General features: G+C 51.7%; 1 protein-coding gene across 1 annotated transcript; it reads right to left on the bottom strand.

The window, feature by feature from the left end:
• Positions 1 to 2,009: 2,009 nt before the first annotated feature.
• On the bottom strand, positions 2,010 to 3,131 carry HRG_08618 (uncharacterized protein; the record flags this gene model as incomplete). The annotated part of the gene is made up of 3 exons (XM_044867089.1): positions 2,010 to 2,037; positions 2,182 to 3,048; positions 3,124 to 3,131. The coding sequence occupies 3 exons, from the start codon at positions 3,129 to 3,131 to the stop codon at positions 2,010 to 2,012; spliced, it is 903 nt and encodes a 300-aa protein (XP_044717976.1).
• Between the last annotated feature and the right edge of the window lie 24,251 nt (positions 3,132 to 27,382).

Raw genomic sequence — 27,382 nt, 5'->3', positions numbered from 1 at the left:
GTGTTGGCGGTGCTGCGGATTGGAAAACGCCCGTAGAGTCCACATATAGTCGTCCTGTTCCAGGGCCCCCGCAATAATTTTCCACTTACAACCACACTTGCGGGACCGTTTTTGGCGAAGACTTGCGCTCCTAGACGGGCGAGGCTCGCCGTACCGGTCACACTGAAACACGTATCGGGTTTTCCGCGCTTGACTGCCGGAGCCGTTATGCCTGACAACCCCAAATCCGTTTTCTTTGCGAACTCGTTGACTTGGAATTGAAGGGCATCAATCGATAAAGCGGCAGGGCCAGGAATTGGCGGATTAGGGATAGGTGCAGAGGTACTTTGACTGCTAGACTCTGCATCGGAAATGCCATTCCATTCTTCATATCCCTCTTGCTCTCCGCTTGGTTGCTCCAGCGGCGACGGTGATAAGGGCGACGTCGATGGGCTGAGGATGTCTGAAGCAACTCGCCGAGGACCAAGTCTACGGCAATTCTTGGCCAATTCAAGAGCCAGTTCTGTGTCAAACTTGGCTTGCTCTTGAGCGAAATACAAGGCGAACTGGAAGCGAACGGTGCTACCGATGTACTTGTCGGTGTCTTTCGATTTCGTCTGCTCGCGCAAGCACGCTCTCTCCGGCTTGTCGGGGCCTGGAATCACCGGGGTAAATAACCGCCTGGCGCCGCCGCCGCGGAAACAGTCGTCCAAGAATATTCGTGATTGCCGCAAAACCCAATACGGTTCATCGACTCCGCGATTGCCATGCGGCTTAGGCAGACTGCTGAAATAGTTTTCTGGCCATATCGCAAACAGATTGTATAAGGAATTATTGTCTCCATCGCCGTAGTGAAGCCCAGGGTCGAACAGAGCACGCGATGTTTGTGTCTGGCCGCCGCCAGGAGACAGGATGGTGGTCATATCGCTACTCCTAGTATTGTTGAAATGGAGAAGATTCGAAATTCTAGGATAGCTACAGATAGCTGCCTTTTCTAGCCAGAAGAATGGCTGGGAAGTAATGGTTGGAACGAAAGTTCCAAAACCAGCCATGCACTGGAAGGGGCATGGTGCATGGCAGTGGAATGTATCCATGCCAGATTTAGGGGGTCAGCCACACGGCGTCCGTAAGGCGGCGTCTGTAGGAAAGTGGTTCGAGAAACTTCCGGACTTGGTAGTACGTTTCGTATCTCGGGTGACCGCAACGTCGTTGTAAATGCGGTTTGCCCTCGCTTTTCACCACCACACTCGCTGGGACGACGTTGTGATGCTCAAACAGGCAAACTTTTTCTGTCAAGTTACAATCGAGCTCGACTCCCCAGCTATTTTCGGAGCTGCCTGACGCCTGCGCTAGACTCTTGATCTCTGGCGACTGAAACCCTAGATCTTGGCCAATTTCGCAAAATCATGTATTGTTCCTTCGTGTGCTTCCTCTGCTAGCGGTCTTGCAATAAGTCTACTATATCTTCTTGCTGAGGGTTTGGGTAATTTGAGAAAGTTTCGCAAGGCAAACATCCACAAGAACTGAATCGCCTCGTCGAAGGACACGGTTGATGCTGTTCCTCGCACCAGCTGCTGTTGTTGGCGACTCTGTTCGTTAAAGTTATACTGAAGGGCGGTACGAATTGTTGTTCTGCTTAATTTTCACCCCCCGACACTACAAAGAACTCATTTATGCTATCTCTGCTCAGTAGGCTCCAGCGCGCCTCGCCTCGGTCCCAGTCATGTCCGGCCACGTCCGCCGCGAGACCGTACCTGCTCACCGGACAACTGCTCGAAGCTACCCCAGCGCCTGGCATTCTGTGGGAGTCAATGCAGGTAAAGTCCCAGGTATTAATGTCGTTGCTCTTGCTAAATACTTCAAGGATCTGTGTTGGAGGCGCATCTGCTTCCTGCTGGACAAAGGGGGGACAATTACAGTTGAGGCGATTTTTTTTGTTCAGGCTGAAACTCGGCTGATTGGGTGGTATGGCGACAGCAGGAATTGAAGTTAGCGACATGCGCATCGAAGGTGGGCTGGCGATAGAGGAGCTACAGCCTCGACTGATTCGGGTTCTTCCTAGCTTTGAGATCGGCCACGACAATCGTGAAAGCTTGTTAGGGAAGCTGACGTCGTTAACGTATAGTCTGTGTATGCTGGGCAGACCTCCAGAAAGGATGGAAGACGCGAGGTATGAATAATAGCCAGGCGCTGTGTATGGACCCGCGTCTGGCGTTTCGGAAATCTCGAAACGCAACGTCTTCAGCTTCGCCGATGCTAGCAGTTGAGGCCACTTCGCGCTCGGGAAAGGCTCCGAAACCTTTGCCTGGAAAGCCAAGGTCCTCAAGCTTGGTGTCACTACCAAGACCTCTTGCAGCTGCGACGACTGGACGCCCGTGTCCTCGAGTTAGGACCTTAAGCGCGTTTTGGGTCTCATATGAAGATAAGTACTTGATCAAACCGACAGTAGTCATCCTAGGCGTATCCTTCAGTATCAGCTCTTCCAATGCGACCAGCGGAGGGAGACCGTCGTCAAAGGCCATCAGCTCATCGGAAAAGCTGTGTGTCTTTGTGACCTTGAGAGCCCGGAGGCGGGTTAGAGATGCGAGGACAGCCCGCATCGCCAAGGGGTCGACGTCAAGGCTGTTGAGCTCCAGAACCTCGAGCCATAGCCACACCTGCTGAGAGGCCAAACCGACAAGCCAACACTCAGATCCCCGAGAATATGCGATTTTGCGGAGCTTACAGCACCGCACCTGCACCTCGCGCCTGAGCATGGCGTTATTGGGCTCATCAGTAAACATTCTCTCAGGTAGGTCAACATATTGCAGATTAGGCAGCACGGCAATGGTTTGGGCCAACTCGACTTGCCACGATTCGCGTATCATAAACGGCGTCTTGAGAAATTGGACGACCTTGCCGATACGAATTGGATCTTCACGTACTGTCCGTCGGAAGAGCCTCAATCTCGCTAGTGCCGGATTTGTCGGGATGCCGTTGCGGTCGAGGTGTGAAGTCTTCTTACGCTTTTCAGCTAGATGGGCCTCGAGCCTGCAATAGTGCACCATGTCTATTCGAACGCTGTGATAACTGGAAACCAGAGACTGTGCATAAGACTGGTGTCTCAACAGACAAAGAGGGGTTTGCGGCTTTGCAAAAACGTACAGGACCATGGTCGCATTGGCTCGCCACGTTCGACTGACTTGAGCGCAGTGAGACAAATTTCTCAGGTCGCACAGCATGCATCCACCGTCGCCGATACTCCCCTCGCACGTGTCGTAGCTCTCATCACGCGAGTGCGGGCACACAAAGGAGAATATATATTGCAGGATGGCCGGGAGGATCTGCGTGAGCGGTCCGGCTAATGCTCCACGTGGCGGAATCAGTGGCGGCTCCGGCTTAGGGAGGCGGACCCCGTCAGGACAAGGCGACGCAACAACAATCTTCTTGTCACGTTTTCGAAAGGGCAGTTTCATGATTCAGCCAACTATGATCACGAAAAACTAGCAGGTCATATTCCGTCAGATAAGAGAAATAATAACGCCAATTGCTTTAAAGTCATGTTGCAATCGACAAGGAAGAAACGTACCTTTTCGCAAAGCAGTTTATGCTCCCGGTTATTGCGGAGCAGCGGTGGCAGTGCGTGAAGAAAGGGAGCTGAAGAAGACGCAAGGTATATGTTGAGCCAGCATTGCACGTTCCCTGCAGTCTGGGCCTCACGTGCTGCACTGGCTCCAATGGGTATGGCGGATGTTTATAGAAATCACGAACGGCATGTGCGAGAGTCAACTTTTGCTCGCTAGGCTCCAAAACTTTCCGGGCTCCCAAACTCACCAGCGAACCAGCAAGGTCTCAAAACTGGCGCAGCAGAAGCAGCCGTCAAAGGGCTGACTCCGACCACAGCAATTGACAGGTGTCTTCGGCGAATCAATTTTTCAAATGGCTGTTTGCAGGGAGTTCGCTCCAGCTCAACGACTAATTCTTCCCTGCGCCCGGCCCCGATGCCTAAACTTGACGACAGCCAATTCTCTACTTTCGGTGCATCTTTCGGCAAACCTTGGCAAAAAATACCTTTCTGGATGCCAGTACAGTACTGTATTGACTGTGCAACATGATTCACTCCCTTTGAAATTAGGGATCTCATGCCCTCCGAGACCTCTATTCGACCTTATGCCGGCTTATTGACTGTGGCCGCGAGATGGGCCGGGAGGGGACCCAGAGAGCAAGTCGTACCTAGATGACGTTGAAGATCTTTTTAGATCGTACACCGGCATGAACAAAGGTTACACCTGCAAAGCGCACACAACGAAACAGAGAGTGAAGAACGGGGCCAAATCGTTCAATTCATTGATCTCTGACGGCCTCCTTAAGGGGCTATGCTAACCTGCTTTTATAACCGCGAGATGACTCCCGGCCCCGTGCTTTTTCTCTGGAATAGTCAATTCAGCCAGTAGTTGGAATCACCAGCCACCTACCAGGGTCAAGCACTTCAGGCGCGTGAAAACAATGGCATGACTCTTACACAAGACGTGGCATCCATAGTTTTGATTCGCTCCTTTTTCTTTTTGACCCACGGGTACATCCGCACGAAGGCGGAAGCCAAGTCTCTTAACAAAGCCCGGCCTTCAATTGAGGCGCACTTTAAAACGACGTCTGGTTTGCAACACGAAACAAAGCCAATTCCAGTCCACCCTAGAGGACAGCTATCCTTTCCTCCGGGTTCCCTCGCGAGCCCCGGGGTAACAGGCCTTCGGTTGGCTACACCATGCTCGGAGCGGCACACGAACTGGACAACCAAGCCTATTTCTCTGCAACTTGGCAGAAGCATTCGAGACAGATGCATTCTAACACATAAGATACTGTATCAGCAGGTCCGATACTTCGCGGCAGCCGCCAGACTTAAATGTCAAGGGTACATGCCGGTCCTCTATGTTCTTTCATGTGATGACGGTTATCATCTCACCGGACGACGCCGGTCCGAAGTGGTGTTGTTCATGTCATTGGTCTGCGTCAAATGGAAATCTTGAGCGGCCATACATGGCCCCGCCGGAACGTCATTTATGTTGTAAAGTTGGCTACAGACGTGTCAACCTCCGCCCGTAGTACATGACTTTCCGACGCTTCTTGTTCATCGACTTCCAATACTTCTGAGGTGCTCATTGGCGAGCGTTGCGGATGAACCGAAGAGCCCGAGAGGACATCATTCGTTCTAAAGTCTTCAGGGCCCTTCTGCACGGCCCTATAACTCCTTTCCTGGTCATCAATTAGCTTCTATCTCAATCTCCAGCATGGCAGATTGACGTACTATTTCAAGCACTGACGGTCGGAAAGAAGGAGATGATGAATATTCGAAATATCTACCATGTCTAGCACAGAAGTAGATATCGACATCGTACTTCGATCGCAACGTGTCCAGTCTCTTCATCACATTGCGCAAGCTTCTCGACACGTTCTCACTCCTTCGGTCCCTTTTCTGAGGAGTGGAGGCAACAATTTCGACCATGACTTTTGTTAGCACTGGATAACAGTGCCAATGCTCAAGGCCGTAGATGCACGCATCGCGTTATATTTGTCGTTTGAAATAGGTGGATTCGCTTCCAGCTGTTCAGTTCATGCGCGTAGAAGTGTGCCCTCACAATACGGACTTGGGCAAGAAGGTCAACTATTTCCTTCTTGCCTGTACCGCTTGGTTAGGGTCAGATACATCATCGTACAGACAGTACTGTATTGTACTGCACCGTAAACGGCATGATCGATCAGAAACTCTAATACAGCCCACGCTGTCTCTTTCTCTCGAAGCACAAGTTACCTCAATAGTCGGTGCTGAGGGATAGCTTCCTCCACAGAGACATGGCATTGAATGTACAGTAGGCGACGTACGCCACACAAGCCTTAAGTTGACAGACAGAATTGCATGTAACCCCAGGTCTGATCCATTCTTTGCGCGGGAATCCGGTCAGACAGTACGTGCGTAATGACTGATTGCCTTTAGTGTACTAACAAAGGATGGAGGTTGTAACATAGGGAGACACCGAAAGAGGCCAACATGACAGGCCTTTTCCGAGTCTTTCCCACGCGCCATGTTTAAGCAGGAATCGGCGTTATAATGGTTCAGATGCCGTGCAGGAGAGTATTTAACAGGCAGTGCACTCCAGTTGACATCAGTGAAAGAGCGGCTTACTTCACCAGACAGCACGAATCGGAGTCAGTATCAGGGCCGTCTCCGGCTCATCTAGATTACTGCGTGCCAATAGTACCTATGAGACGACATGCCGTTAAAGGTGATCTGTATCAATCAAGGATATACCGGGTAAGAGTATACCACTTCTGGACCTACCTGAGTAGGAACCTGCCATCCTACAGTAGGGCCAGAGTCCTCACGGTCGCCCCAGGGCGGCATCCTGTGGCCTTGAACTTTAAGGGGGGGGGGTGGTTGGGTAGCCTTCCAGGGTGATGAATAAGTCACAGTGGGAACTGTCCTCATCTGGCCTTCGAGATCGCTGTTTCGATAGGAAGTGGTCCAGGTGCCATAAAGGACGTTGGCCATGGCATTAGCGCATTCATGTGGCCAGCATTGACCTGAGACGTATTACCTAGATTTGGCCCCAATACCGGCGCTAGGCAGGGCCATTACCAGTCCCTGCCCGGGACCACCTTAGTGGTGTGACAATTTGTCAGGAAGTGGATAATTGGGATGCCGGTGAGGGCGTCGCCAACAACCTTCCGCTAGCCGGATGTCTACATCAGACTTGCCTTTGCCCGTACACTTCGTCCCAGTATGTAGAACAGTTCCCGGACATGTTGGAATGCTGCTCTTTTCTTGTCTTTCCGGGTTCTTGTTTCCTGGCAACGGCTTCAATCAAGCGAGTGGAAACAGGCCACAAACTCAGTACGCCGGGTTGTTTTGGTTCGCGAAGCTGACGTAAAGCGCGTATCCAAAGGCTAATAAGGTTAGCCTCGATACCTGCCGCTGCGGGCAAGAGAGGCATACAGCAGAGCATCTTATACTAAGGTGCCCTAACTATAAGGAAGAAAGAAGGGACTTTTATAAGGCCCTTCTTCTAAGACCGCAGAAAACCCCTAGCCTACCTTTTCTTTATAGCTAGCCGCTTGGAAGGAAAGCCCTTCTAGCCTTCCTAGCGAAGACTAAGATAGGTACAGCTACATGGTTGGCGAAGGAGTAACCTATAGGCCCTAAAAAGCCGTTAGGGGTAAAAGAACCAGCGAGGGACCGACCAGATTGACCTTTCCTATGTTACCTTTGTATTTCCTTACAAAATCCCTTCCCTAATTAGTTATAGGCTTCTTAAAGCTATGTAGCTAGCTAGGATTGCTTATAGAGGCTACATGCGAGTAAAGAATAAAAAATAAAAATAAAAAGCGCGTATCCTTGCCAAGCCGTGACCAGCTCGTCAAGAATCAGATGACAGCGGCGTAGGCGGCAGACGTAATAATATCAACAAACTAACATTCGATTACGGCCAGATGCCCACACACTTGATTCCCAATCCTGAATGCGCAAGCCGCAGCGATGGAGTGGAGCGCCGAGAAATGCAACTCGCCACGTCAACACAGTACGACGGAGCTTGACCGGGAAAGACTTTATTGCACAATTGCGCTTCTCTCCGTCCTGTGCCAGTGTAGCCCTCGGGACCGCGGCCGTGAAGGCTGTTCTTTCGCGAAGCCCATTCCGAACTTGCATCCACATCCAGGCCGCCACATCAGTCATCTATCTGCTCGTCAGCAACCGGACGACGGCGCAACGCAATGGGTACCTGCGACAACGTCCACAGACGAACCTGGCCAGTTATCCACGTCCCCGTCCCCAGTGCAGTTTTTGGCCGTGCCTTATCACACAGTTTGCCCCCCCGCGCGATATCACTTCTCCGTCGCCATCAATTAGCCGACGCATTAATAGGCCGTGTTCTACGCACGTTTCTGTGTTACCCGAAACTCCCAGCCCTCACGACGGTTCGGTCGCGATTCTTAGACCATGGAACCATAGGTGCATACGACGCGACAGCGTAAGGTCGGTACATGCCACGTTTTGAGCGTCATACGTTCGTAAGCATTTGCCATCGCTTCTCCACGCCTACCATCCTTACCCCCCCTTTTGCTCACCCCCCCCTTTTGCTCCGCCAAATGAGACAAACCTCACCAAAAATCTGTCGAGAAGAAGGTCCGAACGAGTTGAGGTCTCTAGGTCTCTAGGGATTGCAGCTAGAAACCAGGTAAGAAGGAAGTCTGCAGACTGTTCTTTCTTCTTCCTAGACCACTGAGGGTCCGGAGGATCTCCTATTCGAACGGGGACCTTTTGAGGAGTCCGGCATAACTATTACTGGCTCAGGGATCTCGAGAGACTGAACTATCTATCTAATAGCTAGAAGAGCTATTTGATCGGGGAGATGGAGCTGATGTTGCTGACGTAGATGACTTACGTGGCCTTCAGTAGGTGGCAAGAAGTGCCCTCTTTCTGATAAGAATGTATACTATACCTGAAAACGGGATATCAACTTGGGAGAAGCTTGGAGGATACAAAGGGGCTGTTTGGACGGGAAAAGGGCAACCGGGGGCAGAGCAATCAACACATGCATTCTCGCATACCATCTGATCATATGATACTCGACCTTCGAAAAGTCCCTTTATCCACTTCTATGCCCACTTTTGCTCTCATCTTCGCGAGAAAATCTGATTCTTGAACTGCTTATATTTCAGCGAACTATGGAGATAAAAATGTAAAGGCTACATCATTTGAACGAGAATTGAACACACTAATTGGTTCTTGGTATTTTTATGACGGGACCCAGTCGTGTGGTGCGCTGGGAGGCCCAAATACCTTGACCTCAATCCCGGAGCTGTCTCCGTCTCCGACTCCACCTCCTCCTCCTCCGAGTCGCAATCCACCACAACGGCTTTCTTTGGACTCCCAATTTCTGGGACAATCTCACCGGCCGCCAAAGCTTCGGCGAGACACATGAAGCGTCTATTTGGGTTAGGGATGGCCCTCCTCTTTCTTCCTCTCTTCAGCCTGTCCACTTCCTCCTCCAGCCTAGCAATTTTACCACCATGTTCTGCTAGTGCCTGTTCTTGAGTTTCCCAGCCTTTAGCTATCTTGGCATATAGCCTCCGAGTCGTAGGTGTTCTGCTTTTGCCAAGGTCACGAATATGGCGGCTGGATTTCGGGGTGTTATCAGAGTCCAAAAACGGCCTATATTCCGGGGATGCCGTAACTTTGTCTTCTGGATCTCAGGGTGCCCCAATGCCTTGGAACGCGAGATTGGCCAATTTCCGGTGGTTCTCCAGCCGGACAAGCTGTTTCTTGCTTTCATTCCCGTTTGACGTCCCCTGGCATACGCACGTATAAAGTTGACCTTGTCAACGGGCGTGGAATCCGTCAAAGAAGCCAGTCTGTCAAGCTCCTTCCGGTAGGCTGTCATTATATGATTGAAAACAGCGCTGTCTAATGGCTGGAGGCCATGAGAACAGTGAGATGGGAAATAACAACAGTAAACATCGTTCAGAAAGCACGCAGAGTATAAATATCTCCAGGATCGACAAGTTTGGCAGTTAACGAACTTGCCACCCGACGGGAAGCTACTTCCAGGAAAATGGGTCCTTGACGAGAAAATGTCACCTACCGGTGAATGTTTTGGCAGAGCCCGCTGGGTCGTCTGCGGGAATTTTGAAGAAGAAGACAGCTGGGCAGTCCAAGACGTGTACGCTGCCGTGGCTAACACAACATCTGTCAAAATATTTCTTTTGTGGACCGCGATTCTTGACCTCGAATGTTTTCAGTTTGACATTGCTACAGCATTCCTCAATGCAGACATACCGGAAGGGACCAACATCTATGTCATGCAGCCAGAAGGCTACGAAGACGGCACAAACAGGGTCTGTCTCCTTCGGAAAGCCCTTTACGGTTTACGAAAGAGCCCTCTCTGGTGGTTCAAGACGATTACACCTATCCTTCAAAACCTCGGATTTGAACCTCTTGACGCGGATCTCTGTCTATTCAAAGATGAAAAGCGTGGCTGCATTCTGATCCTCTATGTGGACGATATGCTAGTCGCCGCACCAACGAAAGAGATAATCTTCCACGTCAAGGAACAACTCCAGTCCTTTTTCGAAGTTAAGGACCTGGGTGAGGTGAAAGACTTCCTTGGCTTCACTGTCATCCGAGATAGGCCAAACAGGCGTATCTACCTCTCTCAGAAGAACTTTACGGAGAAAATCATTTCGAAGTACGGATATCGGAGACTCAATGCCGCGACAACCCCCTGGCCTCGAGGATTCGAACTTCCCGCTACCTGGGAGCCAGACAAGGCCTCTCAGAAGTCATACATCAGACAAACGAGATCACTGAACTTTCTTTCGACGGGAACGAGACCAGACATTACATACACGACAAATCGTCTCTGCGAAGCCAACGCCGGACCGTCTGACCAGCATAAACAGCTGCTAAAACACCTCTTTAGATACCTCATTGGAACTACGAACTTGTCCCTCTGTCTAGGTGGGAAATTCTCGATTAACAATCTTCCACTTCTCGGATTTGCGGATGCAGCATTTGCAGACCGAATACCAACACGGCACTCTACTGCTGGCTATACCGTTCTTTTAGCCGGCTGTCCGGTTCTCTGGAAATCCAGTAGACAGACAATTGTCGCACTGTCAACAACGGAAGCCGAATTCATGAATCTCACGCCAAGTGGACAAGCTCTTTTGTGGATTGATCGCATCATACAGAACCTTGGAATCCGATCCAGCAAGCCAGTCATCATATTCACGGACTCACGCAATGCACAGCTCACGGTACTAAATCCAATGAACTCGGCAAGAACAAGACACATTGACACTCGCTATAAATGGATCATTGATCGCACAACCCGAGGAGACTTTGACATTCAACATGTCTCGACGCACGATATGGTGGCAGACGGACTTACCAAGCCACTCACCCAGGATCGCCATGTTGCTTTTGTTCGTCAACTTGGACTTATTTCTCTTCCGATTGCCTAATCTGCAAGTCACGATGTTTGACATTTGGATTGTTCAGTCATCTAGCCATGTCTGGCTACGGGGGGGTGTTGGAAGAGACTGGTCGTCTCTAGAAGGTCTATGATCATGTCGACATTTGTCAGCTATGTCTATATAAGACATAGCCTCCCACTCCTTCTGTAGCTAGAGAGATATCATCATCATTAAGAGATCATTCATTTAGTCTTTCCTAGTCCATGTGTATGGACGACACAACGCGAGCCAATCTCGCCAATCAGCCCTTGGGCGAGTACATATGGTCGGGGAGCGGACGAACAACCAAGCCGTTCCGGATCCCGTCGAGGAGGAAAGGCGTATTGAGGACAGGTCCGTGATTCGTCGTTCTGCTGGCTAATGATTCATGCAGACGGACGAGAAGCGATCGGACGGCACATTGAGGCACTAAGAATTTTTGTGCTATCGGAGGAGAACAAGCGCTGGCAGTGCTAATGAGAGGACTTCTCGCCTGGACCTGCGCCTTCTTCGCATTGCATCTTGGCCAGAGGCTAGAGTAGCGTTCCTGTATTCGTGACAGCCTTAATGCATCGCCCCGCCCCCAATCCTGCCAACCATGATAGCAGTGTGGTTTTCGATCCAGTCAATCCTGATCAATCGATATTGACGGATTGATCCAATTGGCCAGTAAGATTGTCAATCCTGTCAATCCAGTTGGTGCCACAACTGCCATGGCGGCGCCACCAATTTAACAGTCCATTTTTTTTGGCGGAACAAATAGTTAATTAAAATGAGATAATTTCCAGACGAGCGCGCAATTATCGATCCTCATTTGCCGATAATGGGGATTGCCGGCGCTCGGATTGAATGAAGTTCAATCCGTCAATCCTTGCGGCGCCATAATCCGCCGTTTGAGGCGCCGCCCCCTAATTTGATTTATTGGCCACGCGGATTGACTAGGATTGATCCGCGATATTGATTGATTGGATTGACAAGGGTCCAGATTGAAAACCACACTGCATGATAGGCATGATCGACGTCGGCCCCGCCTCCCGCCTTCCCCTAGCGATCGGCACGGGAACAAAACGGCTCCCACTTAGCCGCTACTTCAAGCGAGGTAGGGTTGCTGTCTTCGTCCTTGATTAGCTAGCTGGTCGGCCGCCAACACGCGCTCAACAAGGCCGTCGCAAGTTCATTTTCGAAGCCTGGTCGGTTAGGCGTCTGCTTATGGGCACTTGCACTGGTCGACAACAGCCAGCAGTGCCTTGCTCAACGCTGCAACTCGTCCGTTAATGAGCGGCGTCGGCGTTAACACGCCCAGGTCCCGTGGGACGTTGCTGCTCGCGGGCGTTCAGGGGAGACCTGCCTGTTCAGAGGATCTGCAGCTGCATGCTGTCTATTTTGGAATCTGCCAGATGATATGTGTGCCTCGGAGAACGTCCGGGTGCTGCGGAAGCGCGCCTGATGACGAGCCATGTGAGCCGAGTGGCGAGAACAACATCTGCGACAGAAGCATTGGGGGTTTGCGGCGAAGGCAAGGGTCGCGACCGAATCGCGGTTTCTTTGAGCTCGGCCTAACCATCGATGAACGGCCGACAGAGTGCGCGCGCTCCTGCACTAGCATGACGTACCGGTGCGATGGAACGCCGAATCATGGGGTGGCAAAGAGGTCAAGTGGGATGGCCTGTTGGCTACCTCATTCTGCGCGTCGCCCCGCGCATCCCTTGTGGCGATTGACTTTCGGGCCGCAATTGCTCTCATTCGACGCGTCCACCACCACCCTGACGGTCATAGAAAATAGTCGCCTGCGACAACGAAGAGACGTCGTTGGATTAAGCTCGCATATTGCCGTCGACTGGCTTAGTCAACCGTGCGCCGTGACGGATTTGTAGCCACCTGTCACCATAATCTCAGATCTCTCGACGGGCGATCAGGCGAACCTGGCCAGGTCGAGACCGCGACCAATGGGGCCTGGCGTGAGGTCTCAATCGGCTCGGCAGAAGGTCCCGTTGCACCAACCACTCTAGTCAAGAGTGGCCGCCGCCGGCTCGTACAACCTAGAGCCGCTAGCTCTCGGGACAAAGAGACTGTGCTTTCCCAATCGGGCTGCATCTTGTCCAACTGGGTCGAGCAAGTCCAGGAGCGTGAGGACACAAGGGCGCACTGCACTGTCACTTAGCGCCAACGATCGGTGAGCACGGGGCACTCCGGCCGAACCAAAATCTTTCCATGCTTGCCAAAAGGGGAAAACAGGCTGCTGTTCTCACCAGGGCCTGGGGGACCCGAGCCTTCGACCAACGCCTCACCAGCCTGGTGGTACTCCTAGGCAGATTTTCCCAGGCAACAGGCAGTAGTGTGTCGGGTCCATATTCTCGGGATTTGGTGTGTTGCTACGACAAAAGGTCCATATCGCTGGCCATGTCGTCGCCGCCGTCATCATGCGATTGGCTCGTGGATGGCACGCTGATTCATTAATGCGCGCTGGCAATATCACCGCTCCGATGTCCTACTGGCTCTTATTGTACAGTCACTGCAAGGATTCTGTAGACAGGACGCGGGCATGATGCCACATGCACGGCGGCTTTCCTCCTGTAAGGTGTGCTGTCAGGTGTGCTGTGAGGCGTGCTGTGAGGCGTGCTGTAAGGGATGCTGTAGGTACATCTGTCGCGCAAACGCAAGGCCCTGGTCGGATGGGGCAGGCATGCAAGCGAGAGCCAGATGCAAGTAGGGACTGTTCGGCAATTGCCTCGACAATCTCGGAGAAGAAGGGGGAAAGGGCAGAGCCGTGAGGTGACGTCTTTGTACGAGGCGAGATGCCGAGGCGGTCTGGACTCTGGAGACTGCCGGTGGTAGCGAGGGGTGTGGTGGTGGTGGAGGGTACATGCCTAAGTAGGTAGTAGAGGGTGCAGGGGCAGCGGGCAGCTGGTAGAGAGAGGGAGCTGAGAAACGACGATGATGACGACGACAGCGTGTGTGCATACTCGGCGGAGGTTCGTGCTCGCACACCGGTGCATGGTCTCTGCATGAACATGTAGTCTGATGATGGGTGGAATGTGCAGCTATGGCTGTGTGTCCATGCGCATTGGCTCTTGCGCGGCTTTCTTGTGGCACCAACACGTATTAGATTGCCAGTATAGACGGCCATCCTTCGGGAAACTTTTAGTTAGACCATCGCAGGACGCAGTGCTACCAGAGCGGAGGCTGTTGGTCGCCATTCGTTTATGACCAACAATGTGGACCATTTATGTAGAAGAAGCAAGCGCATGGCTGCTTCGCGGTTGCCTAACTCCCACTATCAGGTACTGTCCGTGCCGTTTGATTGGCAAATCGCGGTCTCTTGGGGTGGGGAAGACGGCACGGCGGCCTCTACGGCCTCCGGGGAGACCCACAATATCGGAGGCTCTTTTGGCATAGGCGGTCGGGCCTTGGACCTAGGCTGGTTACTGCCCCAGTAGGCGGCATCCGTATGAAAGTAAAGCATAAGGCGCGTATCGGACGAATGATCGATTCCTTCATCGTACAGTACGACTGACCCTAGTATTAGAGTGAAGCGTATTCCATTGTTTATGTAGATGGGCCATCTCGAGCTAGCTACTTCGGGTGGGCGAAGGCTCTAACGACATGGCTTGTAGCTACCTTCTTTACTCCGAGGACCAGTCGCCAGTCTAAGTTACATTTCGTGTACATCGTCGTAGTCGTGACCCTTGTTGGCGACCTCCCCGCACCCCTCGCCTTTGCAGGGGAAAGCCTTTGTTCAGAAGAAAGGTGAGAGCAACTTAAATGCTGCTACATTGTAACTGGGCCGCCACACGTTCCTGCATACACGGAGTGTAGGGCTGCATCCACATTCGCTACTTGAGGGGCTAGAATCCGCGGACAGGCTGGGCAGTGTTTCGACGCCACTGCGTAGTAACTCACATATCGTTTCCTTAACGGGATTAGTATAAGCGAGTCACATGTTGGTGCCTAGATGCACAATGCCGCAGCGCACCTGCATACACGAATCCGCCTTCTTGTCACTTCATTGTGTGGATTCTCCGTCCCGCAAGCAGCTGTAAGCAAATTTCGGGAGGAGCTAGCCCTGCACCATGCCATGCAACTAAATCCCTGCATTCGTTGTCACTGCCTCTGGGTATATCATCGGCCTTATTGCCCCATCAGGTCGACAACAGGCCGCTGACAATCACCCCGCAATTAGGCGACGGTGCTAGTCACCAACGGTTATGCACTCTATCGGTGATAGTGACACATAATGAAGCTCCGGCAGGCGTCGTGAATGCTAAGCATGTGATATGTTTATGCAGCGTGATACATCACACCTTTAGCACCTTTGCCCACCCCAGACATAGATTGTGAGTCGAGGAACAACTAGCGTGCAACTGAGCCATAGACACCGTTTCAACGTTACATAAAGGGGTGAAAAAGAACCAGGACGGTTCGCTAGCATATCGAACTGCAAGCCGCAGCTCAGAACGAATTTTGTTGCACCGCAATTACTATGAGGATATCCAAGCTGCCTACGGTCGTACTCATCGTACTCAGCCACGCTTGAAGTGGTGACAGCCAAAAGCGGCCCACCTGAGCCTTTATCTCCGGGGTCTGCGGGGTGAAACTGATATCAAACGCGACTGTAAATGCCTCGGTGCGCCGTAGTCCCCGAAAACCTCACTTGAGGAAAGGGGGCAAAGGCCAGTTCAGGTCGTGGCCTTCAACGCACTCAATACCTCGCACAGGCTGCGTGAGTTGCGTGATGCAGCCATTCCGTATCGTGAGGGCAAAAGTCGTGATCGGTGTGATCGACATGCAATAAGCGGGGCGTGACAGGGATAGCGCCCCCTTAGTTAGTTGCCAACCTGGAACAATGTCGGCCCTCTTCGCGCCAGGCTTCTCAATTCTCTCACTTCTTGCTTGGAATCTTTACTCCAACCGGCCTTGTCATTCTTTGTCGCAACGAGTTGCCGTGCATATCGTTTATCTGATAAGTATTCATCCATGCTTGACCACTTCGCAATCCCTCATCTCGACCGTCCTGCTTTCCTCGGGAGGCTTAGGGTCGCCGCCCGCATTATCTGGAACGCATATCTCGCGTGGACAAAATGTCTGTCCAGAGAAAAGATGCCTTCACCAAAGCTACGGTCCTCGATGGCTGCCTCTCACGATGGCGTGAAAATTTTAGAAAGATCAGACCACCACAAGACTCATATCAAGAAAGGGTTAACTTTGCTGAGCACCGCTTGCAAAGTCTGTGGAGAGACATACCATCACATCCCAGTCCAGACCAACTCTGCTCCATTCGAGAAACGACTTTGGCGATTGGAGGTGAGTTGAAAGAGCTCGAGCTCAATCGTGAGGCTTTCATAGAGCTCGAGAAGGTCGCGCATGATGAGAAAATGCAAGCACTTCTGCAATCGCTTTGCGATGATGTGGTGAGGACACTTGGCCCGACCGTAGTGCACAGGTCACTTCAGGAACACGACCTCGACGAAGCCATTCCACTTCAGCCGCCATCGCCGGTGCAGAATGCGTTCTTGGAGGAAGACGCGGCAGATGGTCCGGGCTAGAGATTTCTGTGCGTGTTACCTCTACCAAGACCCAGTACCGTACATTTACTCACTGTTGCAGAGAAAACGAAACCATGATACCCCTGCTGCGGGCGAAATACGCAAGCGCGCTCGCACTGAGATACAACCGTCAGCGATGGACGAAGGGTCGGCAGCGTTTCGAGACGTGTTCCCAAAGACAAAGTTTCACCGGAAAGCCCACGATAGTCGAATATCCACCGATAAGTGGTAAGTGGTTCATCCTTCAATGCGGGAACATGGAATCGCTTTCAAAACCATCACCGGTGCCGCAAAGCATGTGAGGAGCAAACATCATCGATGGTCGAAAGGGCATGCGGGTGCCATCAAACACTTAGGCGTTCGGGTCCATAACCGCAACTTCAACCTGACAGAACAGTACAATACTGCGGGCCAGGATGCACCGGATGATGAATACGGACATCCCGAGGCCGTTTTGGCGGAACAGCAACCCAAAAAAGGCCATACTTCGGCCTCCTCCACCGGTGACCGATCAGAAACTAAAACGCGCGGCCGTGCTGTGCGATCAAAACATGGTGTCATTGATCCAGTTCCCGGAGAGGTCTATCTTGCACTTTGGAATAATAAGTGGCACGCCGTCATGGTCCTTCCTCTGGGCAGTTTTGCCGATATTGGCCTGCCAGGCTCGTTCAACGAGACATCTCTTAATGAGTGTGTACCACCATGTTACACGAAAGACCCGCAAACAGGGGAGTATGCGTGGCACGACGCTTTCCGAATAGGAGAACCCTTCAATTCAGAGCGGCAGTTTCCCGTTATGTTCTTTACTAATAGGACTTTTCCTCGCAAAAGCCCTGTCGCTTGGGTTGCTGCCGAATATCTCGACAAGTTCGACCCGCACGGTTCAAAAGTCAAAACTGTTCCGTATGTCGAACATGTACGGAACTTTCTTCAAGAACGTGCCAAGTCGGAACCAAAGGGAGCTGCAGCCATCGGTGCAGACAAATGCAAAGGTGCGCGTGCTGAAGTCCATGAAAGATACAACCATGGGGAATATGCTCACTAAACGATTGAAGGACGCAATTATCACGACACTGTTTCCGTACTAGGCTCCAGGGACGACACGCCTCAGTCAACAGACACCCATGCGACACCAACAATGCCAGTTCATACTGACACCACCAGTGATGGAGACGATCGGCTGTTAGGTGTCGAACGATTGCAACAATCGCTTTGCTCACGCGAAGAAACTACTCTCGATGCCCTGAATGCCCCACTTTCAACAGCAAACGACGAGACGATGTCTATTGACGCCACTTCCACTGACAAAATGCTTACTCCCGACAATCAGGTAACACCCTTGCCAGACCTAGACCCAGCAACCTCAGGTGTCAGCGTCGTCACACACGCAGAATGGCAAGGGGTTCCGAGCTATCGTGCAGATGAAGATCACATCCGAGATTTTGGAGGTCGGCATTTGGATACGCTTGGCATTGGAGATATTTTGTCCGAATCCTCGTCGTCAGCTCCGAGTCGATGTGCAAACGTGTTGGTGCCTCAACAACCCTCCTTAGGCCAAGTACCAACGACTAGAACGGAAAGTGTGCAGCAAACAAGTCCTCGGTACTCTCAGGCATTCTATACCCGTCCAAACGAGGAACATTCACTCCCTTCTCCTACGGCATGCCCGACAACAGAGCTGGCAAAGGCTGGTGCACGGCAGCTTGAATCGCTGGGAACTCCCCCTAATTCGCAGTTTTGCGCACCAGGCCACTTTCCATGCCTAAACCCTTTGGATGCTTTCACTCAACACAGTGCCCATAGTGGTGCACAGGGTCTTGACCAGGTGCGCCTAAATTCAAGATTTAGCGTGCAAATATCACCTGGTTCAATACTGCCTTTACCCCGGAATTTCGACTCAGGGTCATCCAAAACGTATTTAACAGCAGAGTCGTCGCCAGCCGCATATTGTTTATCGCGGCCCGGATACTTACGGCAAGGCTTGCAATCTGGTCCTGCCAGTAGTTAGCTGCTGATTACTTGTTTCTGGATAGGCGAGGGGGCGAGAAAAGCCACCCTGTATGCTGAGACAGTTTTGTCATTCTTTTTGAATCTAGACCACTCAAGTACCAGTGAAAGGTCGAAATATCATCTACTGGAGCGACTTGAGCCACGAGTTAGATCAAGGGAGCAGTTACAGCTGACAAATCAATCCACGGCTTCCGCAATGCTGATCAATTTATTGAGGTCAGTCTACGTCAACGTCAATCCATGGCTCGTGCAATTATGTAATCAATCAATCTATGGATTCGTTCCTCTACTGTATCGATACCTGACTCAAGTCCCTGTGTCTAACCTGCCTCTTTCACCGGAGTTTATACGTGTGCGGATTAGACCGTCAGTCTGCTCCCTCTGACAATTACACTAGCTAGCCTATAAGCTCTAGAGCCTCTACTCGTTACCTATATAGGAAAAACCCGGTGGCCCAGGAGGAAAACCTATATACAACCTTTCCCATCTGCCTCGGCCCGCGGGCGGCCGTCGTCGCGGTGTTGAGCAAGATGGGTCTGTCGAGAAGAAGGTCCGAACGAGTTGAGGTCTCTAGGTCTCTCTAGGTAATACAGCTTGAAACCAGGTAAGAAGGGAAGTCTGCAGACTGTTCTTTCTTCTTCCTAGACCACTGAGGGGTCCGGAGGATCTCCTATTCGAACGGGGACCTTTTGAGGAGTCCGGCATAACTATTACTGGCTCGGGGACCTCGAGAGACTGAACTATCTATCTAATAGCTAGAAGAGCTATTTGATCGGGGAGATGGAGCTGATGTTGCTGACGTAGATGACTTACGTGGCCTTCAGTAAGTGGCAAGAAGTGCCCTCTTTCTGATAGAATGTATACTATACCTGAAAACGGGATATCAACTTGGGAGAAGCTTGGAGGGATACAAAAGAGGCCGTTTGGACGGGAAAAGGGCAACCGGGGGCAGAGCAATCAACACATGCATTCTCGCATACCATCTGATCATATGATACTCGACCTTCGAAAAGTCCCTTTATCCACTTCTATGCCCACTTTTGCTCTCATCTTCGCGAGAGGGTCGCAGCCGCCAGCCTGGTGCAGGTGGGGGACCTCCGTCCCAATTGGGCCGGGGCGTCAGGTCCCGTAGGCGCGTTATACCCGAATAGCCGTCAACGCCAGCGCGGCGCGACGGAGAACTCTATCCCGCTTATACCTCCTTCTCTTAGGGACCTCTTCTCGCCGGTGTTTGGTCGGTCGCCCACGGCCCGCCAAGCTCCTGATTGTGAGCCGTACCAAGGGCGGGGGGCGCGCTTGATGGCGGTGCTTGCAGGTCGTTCGCCGCTGTTTGTGATTGGGAGCCGGCAAGGATAAAACATTCACTGCTACCGTTTGTCTCATTTTATTCTCCGTCCGCTCGTGATCGTGTCGTTATCGCGGTGCACGCAATCCAGCTTCTCGCGAGACCTGCTGCTACCTTGTAGTGGGGTATCGGCCGAAAGTTGAGAAACCATCGGACGAGAGATGGGGCTGTGTCGGGTCGCATAAGAAGCGCGCGGAGATCGGCGTCAATCAGCACCTGTGCTTATTTGCAATAACATCAAACGCTGGACAAGACTCCCCAAGCCTGCCAAGAGCAACAATACTCCAGAGTCCAAGAACCCGCCGTCTGAAAGACTCTACTGCGGTCATCCCTACCTTGGAAGAGCCATTCTGACGTGTTGCACAAAGCGGTCAAATGCCTGGAGAAGTGTCCCAGACCCGAGAAGGGGTGTGAGCATCCTTGCCTCTTTCTTGCGGGAGGAATGCCAAGAAAAGTGCCATGTTTTCGCTTGGAAAAGATTGATCTTGCTCTTGCGTGTGGCCATAAACTTTCTTCGGCGCTCTGTTGGCAAGCGAATGACACTGTCGCCATCCAGTGATGCTCTTACCGCGATGCACACCGATCTGAGGGGATAAAGCTATCGTCACTACCAAAAGCGGCAAGTGGGGTTGTTTAGAGAGTCGGCTAGTTCGTTTCACAAGGAAACGGCTGACCGGGACAACGACTATGCTGCCCAAAAACGAAAGTAGTAAAGGCGAGATGCAAACCACTGTTCCTTCTTCTTCTCTGGAACAAGCTCGACGAGGGCAGAGTGTGCGTCCTTCCAGCAGGGACGCCCCTTCCCTTCTGGAACAATAACCCATGAAATGTTGGACTGCTTGCACCGCTTCCTCCATCTCCAACGGCCCTTCCAAAGGTGATGATGGATCAAAGAGCAAGACCATGGTACAATCCTGCTCTCCGGTCGCCAAAGTATCGGGCCACCTTTGCCACACGTCAGCGGCTACCGCTAGGTTCCCTCGCAGCTCTCGCCAACAGATATCCATCTCATCGGGACGGTTGAAAAGAAAGTAGACGGCAACAACAGCCACGTCCCCTGCACCCATATAGGGGCACCAAAAAGACGAAAGGTTCGTCGTCAACTTAGTGAGATCTAAAACCTGACCCTCGTACAGCTTCTTGGCAAGCCAGAAAAGACTCTGAAAGAGGGAGCCGGCTCCGCTACTCTCAGGTACGAACTCCTTGCCCCAGAAAAAGGTTTTGCCCTTGGCTCCTTGGGCCCGCTCCTGCTGATGTGCAGCCACGTTGCCATGGGTCGTCATGGTTAGTGTTTCTAGACACTGATTAGTAACTCTCGTCCGGCGACGCCCAGATTTGTTTCCTGCGAACGGACAAGAACTCACGGGTTGCTTCGAAGCTAACCAAGTGACCTCAAGGACACAGATGGATGTAATGGAGGGTGAACTTGTCTTGGTTGAAACAGAAACTGAGGCAGCGAACATCAAGACCCTTAAGTATTTGTCTCCCCGACGTGTTGCTCCATAACCGCTTTACCCCTGTCAAGGCATCATTGGATGATATAGACAAGCCGCATACGCGGCCATGATCGATCCGCTCTCCTTGTGCTTCGCCTATGAAATATGACCGGGTCCCTTCCCCGGTCAACTGTGGAAATGAATGCTGCAGTGAAACTGTACGTCGTTTGCATCCTGCGGCGTACCATGCTCCCTCCGTCTCATTGGCTCATTAAACCAAGCCACTTCTTCGTTCCACGCCTGCTTTGTACTGCTGTCCATCGCAAGGGAAATCGGCTTTACCAATTCGTGCCATGGTCCAAGGGCCCCCAGTACACATCAATCAGGAGGAGTAGGCGTCCGCAAGGGCGCACGACGGACACCACACATCAATACGCATGGATACGGACTGAGTGACGAATACCAAAACAAACATACAACACCAAGTCACTTAGTCATACACTCCACACCCAAACAATACACCGTTGGGCCTGCGACTGGAAGGAGCGACTTGATCGTCATAAGAGGCAGGGGGGCGGAGGACCACGCCGCGTCAATTGGTCAGGTTACGATCAGTTTCACTGACCCCACACATGACCGGGACGAGAAGCCCGGGCACCGGAGGGTATAAGAAGGGCTGCGATGCCCGCTCCCTTTTTTTTTTAATCCCGCGAGGGATTTCCTTTTCCCTTCACTTTGCGCGGGTAGGGCGAATCACACGTGATGGAGGAACCCAGTAGAATGGGTATGTAAGAGCGGAGGGCTCGCACTTTGGAGTTACCCAAACTCCTTCCTTCTCTCTTCGTGCCTCTCTTTCTCTATCGGCAGACAGCATTTTAATCCCCCACGCAGTGGTGTGCGCAACCAAGAGGGTCCATTTACTGCGCTGGAAGCATCAGTCGAGGGACAGACGAACATGGTGTAACTGGTACGAACGAGGGTGAGTTTTTTCCCCTATTCTTTTGGAAACAGAGTGGCGCATGGATCAGTTCTTGGACAACGGTGTCTTTGCGGGTGTTACGCCCGCACTGACTGCCCGGTGCCACCAGCATGGACGGGTGGTTGTTGTACCGGTACCCTTTGTCGGTCGGAGATGAGTGCTTACAGCTGTGACTATCGCAGAATTGAACAGAGTGGTCTTTGACATAGACAACGTCGTAGGCATGGAGGCTACACCCCTTGCCCTCTCGACGGAGAAGGTATCTGGACCCTGTTCCTGCTGTGTACACCCGAACTGCATCTCCTTGAGGGAGCGTCGCTTCTGCAGTCGGTGGTTCTTTGTCCGATGGGTGGCATTGGATCGTGCTAGCAAGAGCGGGCTAAAGGCCCCGCTAGTAGGGACGCCAACAGTCTCTATTAGCTATCTACGAAAACAAGTCCGTATCGCCAGCCTGGATAGCTGGCGAGCCCTATGGAAGGCAGAAGAAGAAAATTGCCCTAGAGCTAAGGGCCTTGGGAAGCACTACCGACAGGCTAAGCAAAAAGCTCTTCGCTTCTCCTATAAGCCAGATAGGAGCCTCGCGGTGTTTTCAGCATTTAACCAGCTCCTACTAGGGATAGGCTTTCTGAAAGCTTACCTAGCTAGAGCTAGAAAGACAGACTTAGAAGGGTGTAGGTGTGGCTCGTCGAGACATACTGCCTCACACCTTATTCTTAGTTGTAAGAACTACACGAAGGAGAGAACCCAGCTAAGAAAGGCCCTAAGAGGGCAGCCTCTAACCCTTCCTATTCTCTTTACAACTACGGTAGGGAGAGAAGCTCTTTTAACCTTCCTCGGGAAGACAAAGATAGGAACGGCGAACTGGTTTGCGAAAGAGTAACCTAAGGACCTCTAGGTCCTTAGGGGTAAACAATAAAGCGTGGGAACAAAAGAACTGACCCTGTTAATTTTTCCTTACCTGTCTCTTTCTTACATACACTACTGGCTATTTAGCTAGTAAAGCTAGCTATCAACTTAGCTAGCTGCAGGGGCTGGCTCCTGCCGCGTCATAGCAGACGGCCACACACGCGTAATGAATTAAAAAAATCCGTGCTCAAAAGGACTGATGAAGATGATTTCATTTGTAAATGGCTCACTTAGCGATGCCGCGAACAATTCCAGGAGATGAGGTTAACGACTTGCAGCCGTTGTCGCCGCCACTGCCGTACAGTATGTGACTCATATAGACTTATAGAGCCGAATATAACTACCAAAATCTCATCCTGGCTCGGAGGAATAAAACTCGGGCTACTTATGTGGACACAATTAGCCGGCTGGTGTCGAGAAGAAGGGTCTAAGACTCGGTCCTGAAGCCTGATAGCTAGCTGAAGGTGTAGGGCGAGACAGGATGAAACGGGGAGGACGTGGCACGCTGACGCGGAGAGATGGGTGCCTATGGATTAGTAAGTCCGCAAGGAAGAAGATGGAAGACGGAGGAAGAAGCAGGACAAGGGGATAAATAAAGGGCCTATGACAGAAAAGAAGAAGGAACACACATGCACCCCAAAATAATTACCCGTTGATCTTGGTGTGGGGCCACAGCAGCCCAACTAAGTGTCTTCGCCACTTAGTTGGCCCAAAAAATCCGGCACAGCCCAAAAAATCCGGCACAGCAGCCCACCTCCAAAACGTCAACCCTATGCATCTCAACCGCGTTTTCTCGCGCAACTTGACTTTATTTACGTATCTTTTGCCGGAATACATTATGACAGATAACATGGCTACCCTGGAGGCAGCAAAGCCGTTCTGGCGTCTCGTCGCGACCCCAGAGCCGATGTTCGTCGCTCAACAACACCAAAAGAACGCCTCTTTCCGTGCGAGATGCGGCCATCCGTTACAATGTGAAGAGCTCATCCGTACAGAGAGCCATTAATTTCATAAGAACCCCCTTTTCCCGTCCTCCAGGGCGTCCTTGGGCGCTGCGGGAGGACGAAGACGCCCCCCTGGTTGCTTATGTACGGGGGATGGACCCCCCCGGCATGCCCGCCACGAGAGCAACTTGAAGCTGTTGCAAATGCAATAAGAATGCGTCGAGATCCCAATGCCCGCCCGGTCTCGTCAAGTTGGCTTGACAATTGGCGTGGAAGTCATCCTGCGATCGCGAAGACGTATCTCAAAGCAGTTGAACGAGCCCGGAAGTCCTTTGAAGCCCACGGGGTAGAAGAAGTCGAATTTTTCTACTCAAAGCTTCGAGAAATCATCACCAGCTACCGTATTGGCAGTTCAGAGATCTGGAATGAAGACGAGGCCGGAATACGCATTGGGTGCCTGCGAGAACGCATCCAAGTTCTCATCACGCGCACCAGTGCCAGACTTGCAAATAGATAAATCAAATCAAATCCGGGGTCCAATTTGATTTGATTTGGATAGCAAAATCATGGATCTGATTTGATTTGATTTGATTTGAATCGATTTGGATCTCATTTGGATATCTGGATAGCCCCACTTTTTCCCACGACAAAATACATTGAGCCGCTCCTATACCTTAAGGTCCGCTTTGATAAGGTCCGCTTTGAGGCGGCCTCTCTGAGCTGCGGCCATCTGTCCGGCAAGGCTAAATATTCTCTCCGGCTCTGAAGACATCGCCGGAATGGAAAAGAGGTCGATTGCCATTCGCGACAGGCGTGGATATTGGCGTCTGCGGAGAAGCCAGTACTGGATGGGATTGTCCACAAGACAATCGCCCGGATCGGTACTGCCCACCCATTCTGCGTACTCGTCACGCATGGAGGACGGTGAGGGCGCAGGTTGGGCGCCAAGTTTCCTAATTGAGGTCATGAAGTCATCTAGGTCCGTTGTCTTCCTTGCAGCTGTGGGCTCCTCGGGTATCGTATCTTGCTCGACCGCGAGGGTTCGGTACTCCTCCCATATGCGCCATTGCAGCAGTCAAGTGCAGAGCTGTCCCATTTTGGCCATCGGCTACAAATATCTCCCCCCGTAATATGGCAGATGCACCCAAAGATATATTTCACGATCAAACGTGTCAGGTAAAACACAAAAAGAAAGCTTGGTGACACGGCCTGGAAAAGCAACTGCCCGTAATTAGCGACCACTCTAGGCCAGGCAGGGCTGGCTCCCCAAAACTATTGGCCCAGGTCGCCATTGTGGGGCGTATCCAAATAATCAGATATCCAAATAAATTTGGGTGTTGCGATTTGATTTGATTTGATTCAGCGCAGGGGCAATTTGATTTGATTTGATTTGGATTAATTTGATTTAATTTGATTTGATTTGATTATGATTTATCTATTTGCAAGTCTGCGCACCACTAGAGTCAAGAGCACCCGGCCCCGAGTTTTAGACCCAGCAAACCGAGAATCCTGCACGGTAATTGCCTCAGTTAACGCAGTGGGGGACTCTCTTCCACCCTGGCTTGTTTTCCAACATTACCCTACCACCAACTGGGCCGGCATCGACATCATGACAGGCGTACGGTTTGCCCAGTCGCCAACTGGCTTTTCCAACGCAGAGATACACCTTGAGTGGGCAAGGCATTTCAACTGCTGGTCTTGGGCATCGTCAGCGCAAGCAAAACAGTCAGGAAATTCGCTGGAAGAGTGGTTCGGCTGTGACGAGCATCTTCGGCGCCCCAACATGGGGATGAGTCGCGGAGGCGCCGCCAAACCAACGGCCTGACGACGAGAAGATCTACCGATTGCTTGTTGTGGATGGCTTTACAGGGCATACCACCTTGACTTTGCTGAGTATTGTATCAAGTTTGATATCATCATTGCTATTTTCCTCCACATTCCACCCACCTCATGCAGCCGCTTGATGTTGGGGTATTCCAGCCACTAAAGTCAGCACATCAGAAAGCGCTTCGGAAGTCGCTCGCAGAAGGCAACATATCATTTTCGCGGGTCAACTTCCTCACAGCTTTTCAGGACGTATATGAGGCTGGCTTCACGCGGCATAACATTATGGCGGCATTTGAAAAACAGGCCTCTTTCCTGTCGACCCAGCGCCGGTGATCACCAAGATCCTCCACGAGCAGCTACGACAACAGCAGCCGATCAATCCTGCATACGCCTCGCTCCTACCCTCGGAGACGCGTTTCAAGTCGCCGCGGATGCCCTCAATGATATCCGGCAACGGTATGGGCCCTCATGAGCTCGCCATCACGAGAAAACTTGCGGGTTCTTGCGAAAGTGAACACCGAGTCTATCGCGATGGCGTCACATTCCCAGGGCATAGTCAGCGATAAGAATAGCCGAACCCAGGCGTATGCGAATCGAATGAAGAGAGGCAAGATTGTCAGGCCGCGCGGAGAGTTTATCACGAGCTCCAGCATGGCCGACATCACCCGGGAGTATGAGGAGCTCCAGGCAAAGCAAACCCGGCTTCAAACGCGCCAGGAGATAAGGATGCATCTTAAACGAGTTCGTGGAGAGATGCAGAAGATCCGAGAAGACTATAAAGTCGGGAAGAAGCAGTTAGTCAATGGCAGAGTCAAGACATTGAACTTTAAGCCCTGGCTAGAGTTTACGGGACGAGACGTTGAGTTCTACACTCTGGAGCAAAGTTGCGATACCTCATGCGGGAGCTCAAAGAGCCATCCAAGGAATCCTTTTCTATGATACCACGAAGAGAAATAACTCCGCCAGAGATGTCAGGGCGCGCGCAGCGACCCGACCTCGCCCACTTACAGATATGTCGTCGTTGCCCGGCAGTGACGATACCGTCTATTTCACAGGCCTCGATCTTGACAAACATAGTGAGGATGGCGCCGACGATGAAGACGAGGACAATTTACTCGACACGCAAGAGAATATACCCTCATCGCCGCCGTTAGCAGCGGTTGAAGCGGTAGTCGATACACCATGCCCTCGACCGCGCACCCGATCGTCCAACAAGATACAGCAGACGCTCCAGGAACACAGGTATGGATAAAATAGCTCTCAGAGACGCACAACAGGCGAAATTACTACATAATACGTCTATTTGGACTCACAAACGCGGTCTTCCTATCTCTTCGACTGGAAGGCGGCAGCTCCTAAATAGGCCCAAAGACGTGATTTTTCACTTTTCGTTGTTACTTGCGTCTTTAGGTGATCCGCAGCTA

The sequence above is a fragment of the Hirsutella rhossiliensis genome (assembly GCF_020360975.1).
Source record: "Hirsutella rhossiliensis strain HR02 chromosome Unknown scaffold00010, whole genome shotgun sequence".
In the NCBI taxonomy this organism is placed as follows: Eukaryota; Fungi; Ascomycota; class Sordariomycetes; order Hypocreales; family Ophiocordycipitaceae; genus Hirsutella; species Hirsutella rhossiliensis.
This window is presented reverse-complemented; position numbering and strand designations above follow the sequence as displayed.